At 40.1% G+C, this 20,394-nt stretch overlaps 1 protein-coding gene across 1 annotated transcript in view; it reads right to left on the bottom strand.

Moving 5' to 3' along the window:
- Positions 1-19,950, bottom strand: part of Kynu (kynureninase) — a 138,357-nt gene extending 118,407 nt beyond the window's left edge. Inside the window, exons 1-2 of the mRNA XM_052725648.1 lie at positions 19,857-19,950; positions 12,598-12,779 (exon numbers count right to left, since the gene is read on the bottom strand). Coding sequence (XP_052581608.1) covers positions 12,598-12,766 — 169 coding nt within the window. The 5' untranslated portion in view covers positions 12,767-12,779; positions 19,857-19,950. The remainder of the gene's footprint in view (positions 1-12,597; positions 12,780-19,856) is intronic.
- Positions 19,951-20,394: the final 444 nt, after the last annotated feature.

Raw genomic sequence — 20,394 nt, 5'->3', positions numbered from 1 at the left:
GGCCGTCTGATGGTTCTGGAGAACTGACAGCAGAGGCATGAGTTGGTTCAACTTAACAGACTTAAATTCCACTCATAGTTTTTAACTTTCAAATGCATTTTCAGCTTGTGATAAGCTGGTTGGGATATAGCTTCATGTTTAAGGGCCAACTGTAAATTAGGCTAAAAAGTCAGAACTGGAAATACAACCAAACTGTAAAGGAGTTTCAGGGTTTCTTCCTATTCTTGAGGAATTCACAGAAACAGAAACCCCAAACTTGGAGGTCTGGCTGAATTCTAGGAGAATCCTACTTCTCCTTTACTTGTCAGAGCAGCATTCCTCTGAAGATTGTGAAGAATGAACGAGATATTGCAATTATTGCTTTGTTTTCTGCTTGTGCCCTCCATCTGATTTTCCAGTAGCAACGTGTTGATTCAGCATCAGGGCTCTTGGCCACATGGAGGAAGGCAAGGTGGACACTTGCACAACTTGTTCCCAGTGCCCTTGCCCCTCATGTCAGTAGCAGAACATAAACTAAACTCTCAGTTTTCTAGCAGAGGTACATGAACTAGGGCCCTTTGAAGCTGGCTAGTGTGCAACCTAGAGCAAAATCCTCACCCAAACAAAAATTAACACAAAAAATAACCCTCTCTCAGTAGTAGGCAGTTTCAGAAGATCATACAGAGTCAGTCACACATGAGCCTCTGAACTCATGTATGCACAAAGATCTGGCATTAATTTGTAAAATGGTACCCATGTGTCTGATGACAGATTTACTCACATTGTAAAGACCCATTAATCTGGTTTATATATTTTACTGAATAAAAGTTGTACCTATGTCTAGTTTACCGTTCAGAATGGAATGAGTTCATATCTTTGTGTATTGCTGAGTGGCTTAATACTAACATCACACACCACAACATCTCATTAAGTCCAGTTTAATACTATTAGATTTCTTGATATTATCCTGTAGGAACACTAGTTTTCCCTTTCTTTTTTTTTCATGACCTCTTATTCTTTAATTATTATTGTTACATATGTCTATATTAATTTATAAATACAACCTGTTGAGTCCCTTTAGTGTTGCTTGAATGTATATGTGCTCAGAGCTGCCCACTTGGGATTGTATAACCTAAGAGATAGAGGACCAGGCATCTACTGGACGATAGTGTCTTCTGTGTATACGAGAGAGGTGCAGCCATGAATCTTAAAAATATGGTCACCTAAATAATATCTGAAAAATGACACCCACCACTTGAGATGCCAGTGTGAATGGGATATATCTTACTTGGACTCACCAATAGATAAATAGCTATAGGCAATTCATGGCTACTAAGAGAGGACCATTTTAGTTTTTATTTTTGTTTTTATGAGGATGCAAGGCTATGCCCATCCAAAGCCCTTGGGACTTTATCTTCTAAGAGGAAGATTGAGAAAAATATGGTTCACTTCCAGACTTACCCTCACAACTGATATACTCTTAAGTAATTTTTGAGTTTGTTAGTCTTCTATGTAATCTGGAAATTATAGGGTGGAAGACTCGCAAAGAAAGGATGCATTTTGAGGACTTAAGAAGGATTTCCTTATACTCTTGAAGATAAGTTCCCTTTAGGAAAAATATACACAACTGTGATTGTGTGAATGAAAACAACCCTCATAGGCTCATACATTTGAACACTTGGTCTCAAATTGGTGGAACTGTTTGGAAAGGATTAGGAAGTGTGGCGTTGTTGGAGGAGGTGTGTCACTTAGATAGGAGCTTTGAGGTTTAAAAAGACTCATATGACTCCCACTGTTTCTCTCTGTCTGTGGTAGTGCATCAAGATGTGAGCTCTCAGCTGTTCCTTTGTTCCTCCATCATGGACTCTAACCCTCAGAAACCATAAGCCAAAATAAATGATTTCTTTTATAAGATGCCTTGGTCATGGTGCTTTAGTGCAGTAATAGAAATGCAACTAAGGCAACCACTGAAAGGGAAAGTAGACCTTGCCCCCACACTTGGATGAAACCCTGGATGCTTAATAAACACATTTTATTTCCAACCCTCTGTGACACTGGAGAGTAAGGCATGAGCTGTATTGCCAGGATGATGTAATGTTGAGATGGGGACATGAAAGTTCTTCAAGAAATATCCATCCCAGTTGCAGATCTTGCCCACTATGCCCATCTCTTGAGAATTGACAAGGACTGTCTTAGGTTTGTGGGTTCCATGAGCTGAATATGTGAGGAAAGACAACAGAGCTAATATAAGTTCCTCTTAGCTGGAAAACTTATCTTTCTATCTCATACTCTTCTCAACTTCTTTTTCTTAAAGTACAGCCATGATCAAAGACCTCTAGGGTTTCCTTTCTCTCCCTGTGATCTCTGGTTTTCTTCTTTTCAAGGGAAAGTTTCTTGGAAAATGCCTGTAAATTCCAGTTTCCAATCTTTCAATTACATTTGCAAAAATCCATTCCCACTATCATTCCAATGACTTGATTAAAATTAAGCCTATTAAATAACACTTTTTTTAACTGCTGGACTTAGCTTCTGTGACTGCAGAAGGTGGTAAGCACTCTCATTCTATTGAATGCCTTTCTACACACATTATGTGTTCCCTGATTCACTTTTTCCAACTCTGTTAATAGTTTGTTTTACGGGCTCATGCTTACTGTTTTGCTTCTAGAAATTTTGTTCCAGTGGGATGTACGGTTTTTAATGTTCAAGCATATATTTTCAAATGTTACTTAAATGTTGATGACTCTCAAATTTATAATTTCACTGTTAAGCCAGCTGTTAGCTGTTCCCTGATTCCTCTCTCATTTTCCTTTATAGTATTAGAATTGTTAGCTTGGCATGTAACTATTAAGAATGAATGTGAGGCTAGGGAGATGGCTTGGCAGTTGAGAATGTTTACTGCTTTTGCAGAGAACCCAGGTTCTCAGCACCTACATTAGGCAGTTCACAACAGACTGGAACTCCAGTTCCATGAGATTTGATGCCATGTAGCCCACAAGGGCACTTGTATGTATGTAATGTGGACAAACTCATGCAGGCTCACATATACATTTAAATAAATCTTTTTTAAAATAAAAAGACATTTTATCAGCACTCCTGTGTGGTATTGTGTTCCCCAAAATATTGTGCACCCTAATAAACTTATCTGGGGTCAGAGACAGAACAGCCACAATATTAAACATAGAAGTTAGGCAGTGGTAGCACACGCCTTTAATCCTAGCATTCCAGAGGCAGAAATCCATGTGTTCAAGGATACAGCCAAGCATGGTGACTCACACCTTTAATCCCAGAAAGTGAGCCTTTAATCCCAGGGAGTGATGGTAGAAAGCAGAAAGGTATATAAGGCGTGAGGACCAGAAACTAGAAGCATTTGGCTGGTTAAGCATTTGGTCTGGTTAAACTTTTAGGCTTTTGAGCAGCAGTTCATCTGAGAGCCATTGGGATGAGGACACAGAAGCTTCCAGTCTGAGGAAACAAGACCAGCAGAGAAGTTGGCCAGGTGAGGTTAGCTGTGGCTTGTTCTGTCTCTCTGATCTTCCAGTGTTCACCCCAATACTTGGTTCTGGGTTTGTTTTATTAATACTCTTTAAGATTCCATCTACACTCCTGTTTTTCCAGTTAAGTGGGGACATGTTAGGTGAACCTAAAATCCTTTTCAAAGTAGAGGACATACCTTGCTCTGTTTTCTCTTTGTCACCGCATGCTTCTTACTACTATGAAACTTAGCTGCTACCTTCCTGAACTCTAAATGAAGGCCACACATACTAAAGCAGCAAAAGACATTTTTTTGAGATGAGTAGTTACCTAAACAAGCTAATTACATGAATCATGTCACTGCTATTTAACCTATACCATAAAGCTGGTACAGTGTCTGCTAACATTAAATCTACTGTTTAATAAGCATTTCAAGTCTGTCTTGAAACTCAGCCACTTTCTTCGCCTCCATTACTTTTACTTCTTTGGTCTTATCTCCTCTTTACTCACAACCACTATATATTACTCACGTTTTCTCTTTTCTTTCCCTCCCTTCCTCCCATCTTTCCTTCCTTCCTCCCTCCTCCCCTCCCTCCCTCCCTTCCTTCCTTCCTTCCATTTTTGGCTATAACCTGCAGAACAATGTGAAGCATTAAGAATACCACTAGATCAGTAAGAATATTTTCATCCTATCCATAATAGTATTCCAGAAAATGTTTTTAAGGCTTATTCACTTCAAAAAATTCTACTGGAAACCTAGACTAATCTTGTATTCAATGAAGAAAAATTAGAAAACTATAGGTTGTAGTTTTCCTTGAAGAATTTTTAAAAATTAATTTTTGTGTTAGCATATGAAATAATCGATTTTGTTATGACATTTTCACACACAGATGCCAGGGTCCTTTGCTCCCACTTATTTCTCCTTTGCTCTCCCCCTTGCCTTCTGCTTCCCTCTGACTGGCTCTCTTCCTTCCCACACATAGTCTTCCTTCTGCTTTCTGATTCCATGTATTCCATCAACTGATTCCCTGCCCCTAAGAACTCCTTTTCTCTTTCCTAGTTCTAACAATCCCCACATGCAATTCTGAATGTCCATAGATGAGAAAGCATGTGGTATTTGTGCTCACATATTTAATTATTTTACTTAGCACAATGAGTTGATCTATTTCCTGGACATGTAACTTTTTCATATTTCTTTATGGTTGTATAGCATCACATTACATGTAGCACATTTCTCTATCTGTTTCTTTGTTGCTAGACATGAAATGCTCATTTGATTTCCTGGCCATTCTGAATAGCAGAGCAAATAAACAAACAAAAACACATGAATATGCAAGTGTCTCTGTGGCATACCAACTTAGAGTCCTTCCAATATGTAAGAAAGTGGCAGAGTGTAGTAGTATGGTAGTTCTGGCTTCGATTTTGAACACCCTCTATACTGTTATATGTGGGATGACTCATCCCTAATGGGCTTGAGGGCCAGCCGGCCCAAACAAGTAAAAAAGATACTTTCTGAGAGCCAGTCTGGGTCTGCCTAAGGGTCTTAGCAACAGCAGCTGAAACATGATCTAGAGATGACCTGGGCCAATGAGAGGCAGCCATGTCACACCAGTTGATGCATATTCATCAGACCTCCCCTCAGGGTGGGGTGGAGGGTATATAAGGCTTGTCTCTTCCTAAATAAACTGAGCTTGTTGTTTCAACATTCTCCTGGAGTCTGTGTGGTTTGACTCTGCGCCTACTTGGCCCCCCGCCCCCAAAGGGAACAGCAGCAAGGACCCTGCTACATCTGGTGCCGAAACCCGGGAAATTTGGTACTTAAACAGGGTCTGTTTGTCTCCCTTTACTCATGTGCGGCACTGGTTGAGAAGCCCCCTTGAGCGGTGTATTTCAGTGAGTAGGCCACTCTACGTTGTATGAATTCGGTCCCTTCAGCAAATAAATGCTGGGACCCCCACTTTCTTCTTTCTGTTTGTCTTGTTCACGAGTCAGTCTGTACGGTAGGGTGGCATATACTTTTGTTCAGGCTTGCCTAGTGTTTCCATATAAGAGCTGGTCCCTCAGGAAACAAAAGCCACCATCTGAGTATTTTTAGTTATGTATATGTATGTGTGTGTGTGTGTGTGTGTGTGTGTGTGTGTGTGTGTGTGTGTATGTGTATGTATGTGTGTATGTTTGTAAATACATACAAGTGCTTGTGGGTTGTGATGCCTGGAGAGATGGATCAGTAGTTGGTAGTAGTTATTCCATAGAGAACATGTAGGAACCTGATCTGTGGATAAGAATTCTGTTCCTGGCCAGAAAAAGGGAAGTGGCCTCAGGAGTAACCCTCCAATTGTTTGTTATGCCCATTTTGTTGACTATAATTGCTGGCCTAAAGTCATCCTCTACTGAGGCCCACAGTAAGCACTACCAAAAACAATGTAACACTAACTTATCTATTGCCTTCATTCCATCCATAACTGATATTTCCTCTGCCTCTGCTGGCAAGGAGTGGCATGAAAATAGGCATAAAGTAAAGGAAAAAAATAAAAAGAGAGAGGAAATGCTTGCTACAACACCCAAGCCTATACTGGCAGCCCCTCTCTCTGTTCTCACCATGCCTTGAGTGGCTACCCCACCACTGCAGTATCCACAGAGTGATTTGCCTGGATGTCTGCCTGCCAAGATAGCTGCTTTACAGATCTCCCAGGCTCTTCCACCTATGGTGCCACATATGCCCACCATGGCATTTCCAGTTAATGTGAGCCCCAATGAGGCTAACAAGCCATGGATCCCTACCCCTCTTGCAGACCTGTCTTTGGTCCATAAGGCTGCTAATGAATCAGATCCTGACTCACCGTATTTTGAACAAGTCCTATGGCAACAGTCAATGCATTTACAGACTTATTATGACTGGCAACATTTGATGAAGGCTGTGTTGGAGCCTATGGTCTTCTTTAATTGACAAACTGCCTATGATGACCAGGCCAAGGCTCAGGCTCATTTTAATATACAGCACAATATCGTTATTTCTCTTGAGATGCTCACAGACCAAGAACCATGTGTTACACAAGCCCAAATTGGACAACACACTTATTTACCTAACTTGGGAGACACCATTGCCTTTAGTATGTTAAAGGGATCCCATCACCCTTCAGTGACAATACTCTGTCCCCTATTAACCTGGGGGCGAGGATATGCTTGCATTTTTCCTCAGAATACCACCACACTGATATGGGTACCCTCCAGAGATGTGTGTCCGGCAACAGACCAAGAGACTTTGGACAAAAAAGAAGCTTCAAAAGGATAATGTATGATTTGCCTTGCTACTGTGGCATTAGTAAAAGTCATGTCATCACTGACATGTGACCCTAAAGATTAAGCAATTGCCTCAACCCCTACAGGGTTGATTATATACCATCAAAAGGACTTCAATTGGCACGATAAAAATGACTGGAGTCCCATCCATGTCCTTAAGATTAAAATTTTGACTAATCCTTCTCTTGTTTAAATATCTTCTGCAACAGGTTCACCAATAAAAGGTGGCCACAAAGACGATCCTATGGGTTTTATTGGCTCTCAGATACCTAGATCAAAGTCCTCCTAGAGAGATAATGCACACATGGTTCACTGAGATACAGAAGGCTACTGCCTAAAGCCCACCACCCAGACAGCTCTCCAGGATTGATGCTCTTCCAGGGCTGGTAGTCAATGACGGATACGAGCTTGTTAGACAAGCCAATCTAAGACAGACACAGTCTATTATGCTGAACTCTCCTGAGGTGGGGTCAACAAGGTTAGGACAATACACCCTAGCTCCCACTGAACATGTCCTATAAAATAATAAAAAGGGGTAGATATGTGGGATGACTCATCCCTAATGGGCTTGAGGGCCAGCCGGCCCAAACAAGTAAAAAAGATACTTTCTGAGAGCCAACCTGGGTCTGCCTAAGGGTCTTAGCAACAGCATCTGAAACATGATCTAGAGATGACCTGGACCAATGAGAGGCAGCCATGTCACACCAGTTGATGCATATTCATCAGACCTCCCCTCAGTGTGGGGTGGAGGGTATGTAAGGCTTGCCTCTTCCTAAATAAACTGAGCTTGTTGTTTCAACATTCTCCCGGAGTCTGTGTGGATTGACTCTGCGCCTACTTGCCCACCCCCCGAAAAGGAACAACAGCAAGGGCCCTGCTACAGTTGTACAATACTATTTTAACTGTGTAAACATGTGTTACATTTGTTTGTGCTGAGGAATATTTCTTTAATTATGTGAAGGTATGTTACATTTGTTTCTACTGCCTTTGTTAACAATATAAGGATTGTTACATTTGTTTGTCCAGCATTGTTTAATTATGTAAAGATGTGTTATATTTGTTTCACTTCGCCTGCTTAAGGCACCTGATTGGTCTAATATAAAGCTGAATGGCCAATAGCTAGGCAAGAGAGGGACAGGTGGGGCTGGCTGGCAGAGAGAATAAATAAGAGGAGAAATGAAGGCTCTAGAAAAATAAGAGAGAAGAAGTAGGAGGGAATGAAGGAAAAAGAGAAGGACATGCCTGGGGCCAGAAGCCAGGCAGCCATCAGCCAGCCATGGAAAAGCAGTGAAAGTAAAATCTACAGAAGGAAAGAAAGGTAAAAGCCCCAAGGCAAAATGTAGATAAAGAGAAACAGGTTAAGTTGTAAGAGCTAGCAAGAAACGAGCCTAAGCTAAGCCTGAGCATTCATTATGACTACCAGGTATCTGTGTCATGATATGAGAGTTGGTTGGTGGTCTAAAAGAAAGCCTGCTGTAACACTCCTTTCCACAGTTGCTGTGTCTGCTTACATTCCCACCAGTGGGGAAGGAGAGCTCCTCTTTCCCTGCATCTTGACAGTATTTGTTGCTATTTGACTTTTTTCCTCTTTCTTCTGTTTTTGTTTTTGCTTTGATATCAGCCATTCCAACTGGAGTGAGAGGGAATCTAAAGAAAATTTTCAGTTTCAATTTCATAATGGCTAAGAATGTTGAACACTTTTCAAGTATCTGGTCATTTGTATTTCTTCTTTTGAGAAGTTCATTAGCCCAGAGCTATTATTTTTGTTGTTGTTTTTGAGACAGGGTTTCTCTGTTTAGCCTTGGAGTCTGTCCTGAAACTTGGTTTATAGACCAGGCTGGCCTTGAACTCACAGAGATCCACCTGCCTCAAAGTCTTAGAGTGATAAATCAAGAGAAAAAGAGTATAATGAGGAAAGAGATTCTAATTATTCTCACTTGCAAATGCTCCCATATGTAAAAAAAACTCTTAGAACTTATACACATTTTTCTTTCTTTCTTTTTTTTTTTTTTTTTTTTTGGTTTTTGGAGACAGGGTTTCTTTCTGTGTAGTTTTGCGCCTTTCCTGGATCTCGCTCTGTAGACCAGGCTGGCCTCGAACTCACAGAGATCCACCTGTCTCTGCCTCCCGAGTGCTGGGTTTAAAGGCATGCGCCACCACCACCTGGCAACATTTTTCAACAAGAATGCAGGAGAGAAAAATCAGTAACTTTTCTCTAGACCAAAAATGAACTTCCTGAGAAATAAATCAAAGCTAAAATATATGCACAATAGCTTCACACACACACACATACACACACACACACACACACACACACACACACACACACACACACACTAGCCTAGGTATAAATGTAACCAATGAGATGAAAGACTTCTATAATAAAAACTCACAGAAGATAGAAAAATATCTTACATTAATGGATTGGCAGAATTACATATATATGCCATATATATATATATATATATATATATATATATGCCATATATATATAGTAGTCATTTTTATAATATAGATTATGAAAATAACCATTTACCAAAAGCAATATGCTGAGTAAATGTAAGTGTTGTCATTCTTTACAGACATGGAAAATACCATGAATACCATATGGAAACACAAAAAACCCCAAGCAGCAAAAGCAACTCTACACTATAAAGAGCAATGCTAGAGGTACTTCAGAACCGGATCCCAAATTGTATTACAGAGACACAATAACAAAACCACCATGGTACTGGCACATAAAAGACATACAGAACAACAGAATAGAGGGCCTCCCAAAAATGTAACAACAAATTTTTATAAGGATGCCATATTTGTGGAAGTATTTGAGATATATATATATATATATAACATATATATAACATATATATTACATATATAGCTCATATATACATTCATACACATGTATATTTATAAAACATATATAGGTAATGATTTGAGAAGGGGTTGGGGATACAAGAAGAACTGGAATGGGGAGAGAGGAGGAAATGGATAGTGGACTCATATACAAAATCCTCAAATAACATAAAACGAAAAAACATAGTTAAGGAAAAACAGACTTTATCAAATGGGTCTGGACAAAGTAGGATTTCTGCATGTACTTCTGCATTTGTAGATTTTTAGATCTGAGGTCTTATATCCCAACCTGCATAGCAATCTACTCAAAATGGATCAAAGAACTTGATGTAAGACCCAGAACTTGGAAACTGTTTAGAGGAGAACATAAGCAAAATACTTCAAGGCAAGCACACAGGCAAGGAGTTGAGAAAAGATGGGAAAATCTTTGACAACTACAGCTCAGATGGGGTATTAATGTCTAGGGTGTATAAAAATTAAATTAAACAGCCATCCCAGAAAATACTTCAAGGCAAGCACACAGGCAACGAGTTGAGAAATTATCAGGTCAATAAACATAGTGCTTTCTGAATATTCTAAGGTACATACTATTAGAGTTGAGAAGCACTTGGAAGGCTGGAGGACAACCATCATCAGTTTGTAGCCAGACTGGGCAATGAGCAAGATCTTGTAGTACAGAAAAAAATAAAATAAAATAGAATTCTACCACTGAGAATCCTGTTGCTTTTCCTTTTCCAGTCTTGTTGACTGGCCTGCCTTTGTTTCTTGTCGCTCAGCATTTAAAGCTCTTTGCTTTGACTTTTATGCTAGTCTCCCAGAATGACCTGCTATGCCATTGTTCTATACTCTTAAAATATTGATTTTTTGATGCATCTATATTTTGTAAAAAGTAAACACAAAAGAGAAGCCATCGTCATTGCTCCTGAGTTGGATTCTGTTTTGTTTTAATAGTATAAACCTGAGCTCTTCTTCAGTTTACTTCTCCTGTATCTACACAGGGCTCACCTTCTCACTCCCTTATCATCCCCTACACAGATGTAACCATATCAAAGTTTCCATCCCATATGATCTTGAGCAAAATAACATCCATCATCACTGTTCTACCAGGGCAATACCTCAGAGTAGAGCATACATTGTGTTCTTCGTGATTTTCCTTAATATCCATCTCCTCACATTAGATACACATTCAAGCACACTATCAACCACTACTTACTTCACTCAGTTATTCTGAGAAAAGTGAGTCATACCAGAAAATGGTGAAGAAATGTTGGTTGAATACTTAGAGAAAGACACATACAGAATGGGAATTCAAGAATGGTGATTAGTTGATCCACCTTCAGTATACCACCCAGTTTCATTTAGAGTAGGTGACAATGTCCTCAAACTAAGGCTGTGATTCAATAACCCTGGGCCAGAACTAAGAAACAGAATTTCTAATTCAGTCCCTGTTCACCCTCAGACTGCTCGTGAAGAAACCTTACTTTGCCTTGATGAACTATTTTTTTTTGCCATCTGAAACTCAATTTATTAAAACAAATTTAAATTATTTATTGAATCAATTTATCATCCCTCTTTATTTTCTTTAAGAATCAGCCATGAATTGCCCAAATAAGTCTGTTTGGCAAAAACTCAAAGTGGATATTATTCTTAGGGTTGGGACAATGGTATCAGCTCCTTAATGATCATATATGCAATGCTGTTTTTAAAAGAAACTTCTCTTTTTAAAAATTAAATTATTTAAAAAAATTATATGTTTGTCTGTCTCTGTGTGGGTCTGTGAACATTAATTTGTGTGCCTACAGAGGCAGAGGTATTGAATCCCCCTGGAGCTGGAATTATAGGCAGTTGTGAATCACCTGATATGGGTACTGGGAATTGAACTCTGATCTTCTGGAAGGACAACATGTGCACTTAATCACTGAGCCATCTCTCAAGCCCCAGAAATTTCTACTTGTAACACATAGCAAAACAATATGCTAAAATCCCCACGAAAAAATTTTACATCTCATCTATTTTTAAGTGTACAATTCTGAGGCAAGCATATTCATCTTCTGACACCTGGTTTGCACTTTCATCTTTCCAAAATTATGTCTGATGCTAGACATGGCAGTCACACATGGATCCATCCTCTAGGTGTCACATTTCGCAAGGGTGTTCAGAGAGTGTAAGCCAAATGAGAATATGTGACCCAAACCTATCATGAATAATGTTAGTGGAAGTTCTTGGATTCTAAGTATTCAAAATTGTACCCACTTTATTAAATTTCAAGGAAAATTAAAGGAATTTGGATTATATACATCAAGTGAGGCTGACTTTGCAATCCATTCCAGTCAACCTTGTAGCCTTTTCACTGATGTAAAGCAACAGAGCTTGAAACAAGATGCTTTATATTTTTTTGCGCCTGGTATACATATGTTTAAAGACAGGGTTTTCTCCCCCAAAACAGAAACATTGAGGTCACTTTGTCACATTAGAAATGCAGTGTGGGTTTCTTGAAGCTCTGACACATGTTGCCTTTCCTTTTAGCATGCAAAGAAAGCTGTTCACATATTATGCCTCCTAAACTTCCAGCCACAAATGCATTAGCTCTCAGACAAGCACCATGCTATCATCAATGAGATGCCACAAAATAAAACATGTTCTAATATCGCTTTGAAAAGAATTGCTTTGTGCTTTAAGTGCTGAGAACAAGCAAGCACCTCTGCCTATACTTTCAATCAGCTGCTGTATTGTTCAGAAAAGTAGTTGACAGCATAAGCACCCTGTGAGCATTATATTCAGGAAGGATAAGAAACATAAAGAATATTAGGCTCAGGTAGGAGGATGGGTTGGTAGGGTAGTGCCAGGGGCCCGCTGTTTTCTCAGAAACAATTGTAACAGCTCTATTATGAAATGGAACAATGGTTTTGAAGATTTTATGACAATCACATGCTTTAGTGGAGATAAATTAATTACTAAATTGAATTATAAAACCCTTCCCAGTAGTCTTACTTGGAGGCAGATCCCGCATTTTGGGGATATAAAAACAGTCCCTAAAATGCCTCAGTTTATCTTCCTCATCCAAGCGGAGTGCAACCCTCTCATCTGTTGGGTGGCATTTGAGTTCAGCCGCGATGCGCCGCACTGCATCAACTGGTAGCTCAAGAGGCGAGGGCTCCATCACAAACTGTTATCTAAGAAGGAAGTAAAATGATGAAACAATATAGGATCATCATTTCTCTACAGAGTGTTATCCCTTTACAGAGTGCACCATGATTTTAAACTGAGATTCCTATTTTTGCAACTCCAGAAACAATAGAATTATAGTCAGGAGCAGTGGTACACACCTGTTATCCCGGAACTGGAAGGCTGAAGTAGGAGAATTACTGAGAGACAGACACAAGCTTGGGCTACACAGTGAGTGTGTCACACCAGGACGGACTACATGCTGAAACCAACACCCCTCGCTCAAATCAAACCAACAGAAGTGGCTGGAGATAGGGCACCAAGAGTAAAGGCCTTTGCTGTCAAGTCTGGAAACCCAAGTTCCATTCCTGTAACCCACATGTTGGAAAGAACAATGTAATTACTCACTTTAAACCTAATCCAAAGATTTTGTCCTATATAAAATGAAAATAGTAGTAACTTAGAAATGTTTGAAAACACTATGCTAGGTGTGGTGGCACAATACGGAGGCAGAGGCAAACCTCTATGAGTTTGAGGTCAGCCTGGATCACATAGAGCTTTCCAGCCCAGCCAGGGATACATAGTGATACCTTGTCTACATAAATAAAAAACAAAAATTGCTAAGGCTGAAGAAGAGTTTTTGTTGTTAATATTGCTGTTTTTTTAAATTTTTTTATTTTGTGATTGTGTGTGTGTGGGGTATATAGATGTCTGTGTGCATGCATGTGTTTCTGTGTGTATGTGCATGTGTGTTTGTGGGTCGCAAGTCTGTGTGTGTGCATGCAGAGGCTGAACGTCAGTGTTGGTGTTGTCCTCATGCACTTAGTCTTACATTCCTAACACAGATGCTCTCACTGACCCTGAAGCTCACCAATAGCCTAGGCTGGCTTGCCAGTGAGCTCCAGGGACCAGTTAGTTTCCATCCTTCCCTTCATACTGGGGTTACAAATGCCTGTTGCTGCACCTAGATTTTCTGTTGGTGCTGGAGATCTGACATCAGGTCTGTAGACTTGTATGGCAGATAGTTTCCTGAGTGAAGCATCTCCCATAACCTCCTCATTCTTTTACTTTTCAATTTTAGGATTTATTTATTTTTAATTTGTGTGTATGATTGTTTGCCTACATATATATGTGTATGTGTGTGTGTGTGTGTGTGTGTGTGTGTGTGTGTGTGTGTGTGTCCTCTGTGTGCTATGTGTGCAGTGTCCACAAAGGCCAGAAGAGGGTTTCTGATCCTTGGAACTGGAGTTGCAGGCAGTTGTTAGCTGTGTGGGTGCTGGAAACCAAAGTCAGGTTCTCTGTAAGAAACAAGTACTCTTAGTGAACTGAGCCATCTCTTTAGTCCTCATTCCATTCTTATCTGAAAAAAACAGACCACGAATTTATTGTTTCACCTCATTCTATCTAGCTATTTTACTAAGTTGTAACAATGAAGGGTCCTTTTTTTTTAAAGTATAGATACCTAATTCTCCATGTTACAACCTTTTAAAGCTATAGATAACTTAAACTTTAACAAGAGTCTTTAATGTATATGCAAATGTAATGTATATGATATTGATGGAAAGGCAAGTTCTCTCTGAATGTCCTCTTTCTCTCCATAGGATACCAGAGCAATTAATTCAACCCCCTGCTGCTTCTCAGCCACCCCAGAGCAAGCAGGATTCTGTGGTGTTTCTTGAAACCACATTCTACTCTGTTTCATAATCATCTAGAACTCTTTAGTGTTTGGGGAAGTGGGCTGAACCTTTCTGAGGGGCCATTAGAGATTTAATATTAGTTTTTTAAAATTTTGCTTCATTAATTAGTGTAGTATGTATAAAATGCATATGGGGACACCTATATGCCACTGAGCATGTGTGGACATCAGAGGAAAACTGCTAGAAGTGCGTTCTCTCTTTGCACTGTGGGTCTGGGTAGTGAGTTCAACATATCCCGCTGTCCAGCAAGCACTTTTACCAGTTGAGCTATCTCACTGGCCTGATAACGGAGGTTTAACTGCATGTTTTAACTCCATCCATCAGCTGGTATATTGATTTATATTTCCCCGAAATTTCAGGTTTTTGAAGTTGAGTAAGAAAGGTGTGAAAGATTACCAGCCCGCCTTAGACTTCCTTGTTTTACACATGGGCGTTCTGTAAGCATCATCCACTTAAGCCTTTAAGACCTGTGCTTGCCCTGCTCCCTTCCTGTAGCTCCTGACACTGGTGGGAGGGCAGGGGAGAAGGCCGTAAGTGTCAGTTCTTACATGGTTGACATTTTGTGGGAGAAAAGGAGAGCAAATATTGTAGTAAATGTTGTGGATAGTTCTAAGAACTAAGGGGACAGAATAATGGGATGCAGCTGTGGCTTAAATGATCCGCCTCAGTGGGGCCCTGTGCATTTGTCTTGATGAAGATCTCAGTTGGAAGGAAGATGGTTAAAACTGAAAGGTCCAGGGCAGGAGATGATCTTGGCTTGGTCACACAATACTCTGTAAGGTTAAGGGTGTGGGAAATCGAGTGAAGTAGACAAGGGCAGATGTTAGTTTTGGAAACTTCTGTGACCAAAAGGGGCTTTGGGGTACTTGTTGAACAGAAAATAGGCTTATTCGGTGATTTGAGTGAAGAAAAGATATGTAAATTTGTATTAAATGAAAAACACCATGTGCTCTGAAGAATTATAAGAATTTAACAGGGAGCCGAAGACACGACAAAGCAGACGAAAGTAGTTGGTGCATAAGTCTTTCAACCTGAGTTTGATTCTCAGAGCCAAAGTTAAAAATCCAGATGATATGCCATACATCTGTAATCCCAGCACTCTAGCAGAAAGATGGGAGGTAGAAACAGGAGAACTCCCCAGAATTCCCTGGGACAACCAGCCTAGAGTGTGAGTCTGGCAGATACAAGAAAGCCCTTGACTGAACAATGTGAAAGGAGAGAACCTACTCCCAAAAGTTTTCCTTTGACCCCTAGACACGCACCATGGCACATATATGCCTGTACTAATGTAGAAAAACCACACACACACACACACACACACACACACACACACACACACACGTACACAATATTACTTATACACAATATTACTTATACTAGTAATAACAGATAATTTTTTAAATGTTACAGGATTGAGAAAAGAGAAGAGTGTGAGCTCATGGCACATTTGGTAAGAAAAATACAGACAGGGTGGCAATGGCTTCTCCTGCACAGAAGAAAGTCCTACATAGAAAACATTCAACTCCCAAAGTATAGACAGCGATGCTACTAAGGCCATTGTAATGAAGACAGTGTATGATGTCTGCTTTTCACCTCATGCTAATCTAGAATGGGTTTTGTTCAAAACTGGCATAGAAGAAGTTTTAAAGTTGCATTTTATTTTCTATCCTTCCTTTTGTTTTGAACTCTAACTAAAGCACAGTTTCTTTAGGTACATGTGCAGATGAGAAAGACAGAATACGCCTGTTATGCCTGCAACTTGATTTTAAATTGGTTCCTACTGGGGTGCCTTCTGAATAAGGAAGCTTGTCTAGAGATGATGGCGTCTCTCCCTTGACCTGACATGTTTAGTTAGTCCTTGCCTGAACACTTGACCATGCATTTCTGTGTCTGAATGACTTGCTGCAACTCTGTCGAGGCAGTGGGCATAGTATTTAGCTGAGCATAACAGCAAATTCTTCCCGAAGTTTGAACTGTGATAGACATTGATTAATTCAGGTAGAAACAGGGTCATAAATTGCAAAGAATCAGAGAGAAGCTATGAAAGACTGGGGCTCAAGAGCATATGGTCACGAGAGACTCATTTTTATTTTCACAGTGAAACAGAAGTATAGATTATTAAACCATGGAAAGTGTGCAGTGATTCCAGTAGCCAATAAGGTCACCAAGCTGAGCAATTGTTGTGGCTAAACAGTGAAGACTCCGAACAAATACAGGCTGGTCCTCTGTTGAGAGTCACAGAATGCTGCTATACACTGAGCTCTGTGCAAAGCTCTGGGGCCTGTTGAGGGCTATTGCTAAATATCCTGGGGTGTTTTATGTCCTTGCTGTAAGGTGTATCCTTACTACAGACCTGTGACAGTGAGTTCTCACAGGCTCAGTTAAAGTCTATTCCACTGGCACTACACCATGTTTAATTACTCATGCTGGTTACCTCATTGCTAAGCATTGTTGCTTATGTAGGCTTTCCCCTAGAATAAAATGACAGCTGAATAGGAGAAGCCAAACAAACAGCTCAGTGAATTATGTGACATGAGCACTAGCTGTTCCCAGGAGAATGTGACCTCTCTCACTCTGACCATAGGAAGACCAATTACAGAAACACTTCAAGTGAAACGCAGAGTCAAGAGTTTGCCTTATGGTGGGATTTTACCTGGAGTGCTGGCACTTTACTATTTCTTTGGGGACACATGAGCTCTGAGAGAGATTATTTCCATTCTGAGATTAATTCACTGTCATATTCCAAGCAGCACCCCACTATCCTCACAGGGAGCATTTGTTAACACTGTGAAATCTTCTGTGGCCACATTTTAACCTTGCTATCATCCCTTCAATCTGTGAAACGCTGGTGCAATACTACTAAATGAAACTGGGGATGTTTACTCATGCCTGCAGTCTCAGCACTAGGGAGGCTGAAGATGGCCTTGAATTCAGCATCATCCTGGGCTATACTGAGTTCCAGGCCAGCTTGTACCACATCATAAGACCCTGTCTTAAACAACAGCAACCTAGAAACAGTCTTTCTGGTTACTTACATATATTTTGACATACAATAAAATAATGCTAGAAAACAACCTGTGATAATTTGTGCGAACAAATGTAGAGACTTTCTAACTGTGAAAAGAATGGTAGTTCTTCAACCACCAATTCAAAAAATGTTTATTGAGCTCTACTATGACTCAGACATATAGCTCTGAAAAAGTAAAATAATGCTTCTGACCTCATGACAAAGCATGTGAACAATATAAAAGCAAATCATGTTGGGCATAGTGGCCTATATCACAGTAATCTTACTGGGGAAAAGACTGACGGATTACGAGTTCTAGGCCAGCCCTGAGTACATAGCCAAACCCTATCCAAAAACAAACAAGAAAAGTGTTAGTATGTTTTCACCTATGTCTAGTTAGTCCTTGTAACAATATTGAGGAGGTAGAGTTACTTACCTTAACCCAGAGGCCAAAGACTGTACAACAGATTAAAAAATGGACTCTGAGGCCAATGCAGTGTTTATCATCAAGTGTGTCCAAGAGGCAAACTGTGCTTCTCTTGAGGAGGCATGGAGTCAGACCCACAGAGAAATCCCCCCTGCTCAGAGAGAGAAAACTCTCTGCTCAGAGCAGCCTCTTATTTCCTTGCATCCTGTTTCTTGAGTCTTAAAACCAATGACTTTAGTTTATTCCCTTTTTTTCTAGTTTCTCTTTTCAATTGCACATAAAGTCTACACACCAGCAGAGTCTAAATGTGAGTTTATTTCCTGTTAAAAACATACTTGGAGACAGAGCATCATGAGGCAGCAGTGGCCTAGCTGGAACTCATGACTCTCCTTCCTGGGTACTGGGGTTGCAGATTCATGCCTATCTGTCTTTATTTTAAAATCTAATTCCTTCTGGCAAAACTGAGGCAGTTTCCACTTCCGGGCTTGTTACACCTAAGGCAGGAGGAGCTACTGGACAGGAGTGTCTCTGCTGAAATAGAGTCTCATTCCTTCTGGGTTACCTTCTGTGCATAGCTCCAACAGGCTGAAATGTTCATTCAAGGCCTTCGCCCCAAGAGAGCACTTGATTAGTTCACACTAATTGCTGCTTAATTCTGCATTCATACCACCAGCTAAGACAATTAGTGCTTCAAAACATCATTTTATGCCTTGTTTAGACTTATCATTTCCAAGTAAATTGACATGATTTGTTTGAAAATGAAGACATTAAATCCTAGTTCATCATAACTGTCAAAATTCATATTTCATGTACTTAGCATGGTTTAATTTTGCAAAGGTAGACAAACATGTCATGTATCTGATTCAAGTCCTCTGAACACTCTTTGGTCATTGTTATATAAATTAAACTTCAATTTAACTTTTTGCAGGAGGCTGTGGTTAGCATCAAGTCACATTCATAAGATATTTTCATAACAACTTTAAATATCAATGTGTTTTGAAGGAAATTGATTTTGTCCTCAGTCATACCCTTGAAATTTTGAAAACTGTATCTTCATGATTATATTTGTGAAGCTAAATTTTCACAGTTGAAAGGTTTTACTTACTTACTAATAGCTGATTATTAGGTAAGAATCCTGATCCTACTGTTCTAAGATTAACCAGTTAAATGAATGACCCAGTACTCAATAGTTAATCTTTACACAGCAAAGAGCCCTTCTAACCCTGAAGTGAGGAAACTGGATCCCAAGTTCAAAGTTTAGAAGCTGGTATAGACACATTCATGAAATGTCATCCTCCATCGGAAAAGTAAAAAGTTTGTATGCAGGTGCACAAAGCATGCTTTTGGGGGACTGCCACTGAGAATTATGTGACGTCACAGTACGGTCAGCCGAGCTGAGCCTTAGAAGATTTGTGTTTGCTTTAGTTTGTTTGAGCATTTGAGTGTTTCCAAGTTCCTAAAGCAGTGAACATTGGAAACCAAAGCTGTCTACCAAACACAGAAAAACATCAACTGACTTTCTATTCTTAGGCAAACGCTATAGAAAACAAAAGGGGAAGAGACTCCACTCCAGAAGAGACACTTTCACTTCTGTAAAAATTACTGTGACTAACAGCAGTGTAGGACAAAACACAGACCCACAAATCAGAAAGCTTATTGAAACATGCCTGTCCTCACTCGGACTCACTCTATTGGACCATTGAAACTGGAGGAAGTGCAGGGCTAACTAATCAAGTTTAGTAGATGAATTGCAATGTGTTATCTCACTCTTGCTATTTAGATCTCTTCTCTCTCCTGGGTTTAGAGGTGTAGGAGGCCATGCCATAAAAGAAACAAGGAAAAGAAATCTCCAAAGGACCTCACTGTATCAGCATAGAGAATTACCATTTGGAAAAGAATAAGAGAAGTGAATGTACGTTTCTGTGTAGAGCCATGCCATGGCCTCCCTGCTTACCTGCTCAGATCCTCACAGGGCCCTCAGCTTCCAGTACCTTCTGGGGTGGGGGAGATGCCTGATATTTCCTTGTTGCTAGCCAGCCAGACTCTAAGAACTGATCAGACTCCACCCTGTTAGGAATTTGCATGTCAACTTTAGTCCCTCCCACCCTGTTTAATCAGTTGTAAATTTCTAGCCACTGACAGAAACTAAGCAAAATGCTGCACCTCCCCCTGCAGGCTGCGAGACGTCCGGCTCTTCGGCTCTTCGGAGAGCTTTTTCCATAGAGCTCCTGTCAGTTCTAGACACACACAGACACTTCCTTAAGCTCTACTTGTTTCTGTGGTGATTTCTGTGTCAGGGAACTGAACTCCAAACATCTGCATGTATTTTTTACTTTGTGCTTTTACTTTGTGCTCTAGAATATTCTAAACCCTGGAGACATGCTCTCTTTCAACTCTGGACACACTTCTCTTGGATTTTGAGACACTGACCCACTGTTCAGTTTGATTGTAGGATTTTTGACTTATAATGAATAACGGTTTTATTCAAAAGT

This window comes from Peromyscus californicus, unplaced genomic scaffold (genome assembly GCF_007827085.1).
Source record: "Peromyscus californicus insignis strain IS unplaced genomic scaffold, ASM782708v3 Scaffold_7__1_contigs__length_154581171, whole genome shotgun sequence".
NCBI classification, from domain to species: domain Eukaryota; kingdom Metazoa; phylum Chordata; class Mammalia; order Rodentia; family Cricetidae; genus Peromyscus; species Peromyscus californicus.
The sequence above is the reverse complement of the archived record's forward strand: the minus strand, read 5'-3'. Positions and strand labels throughout refer to the sequence as shown.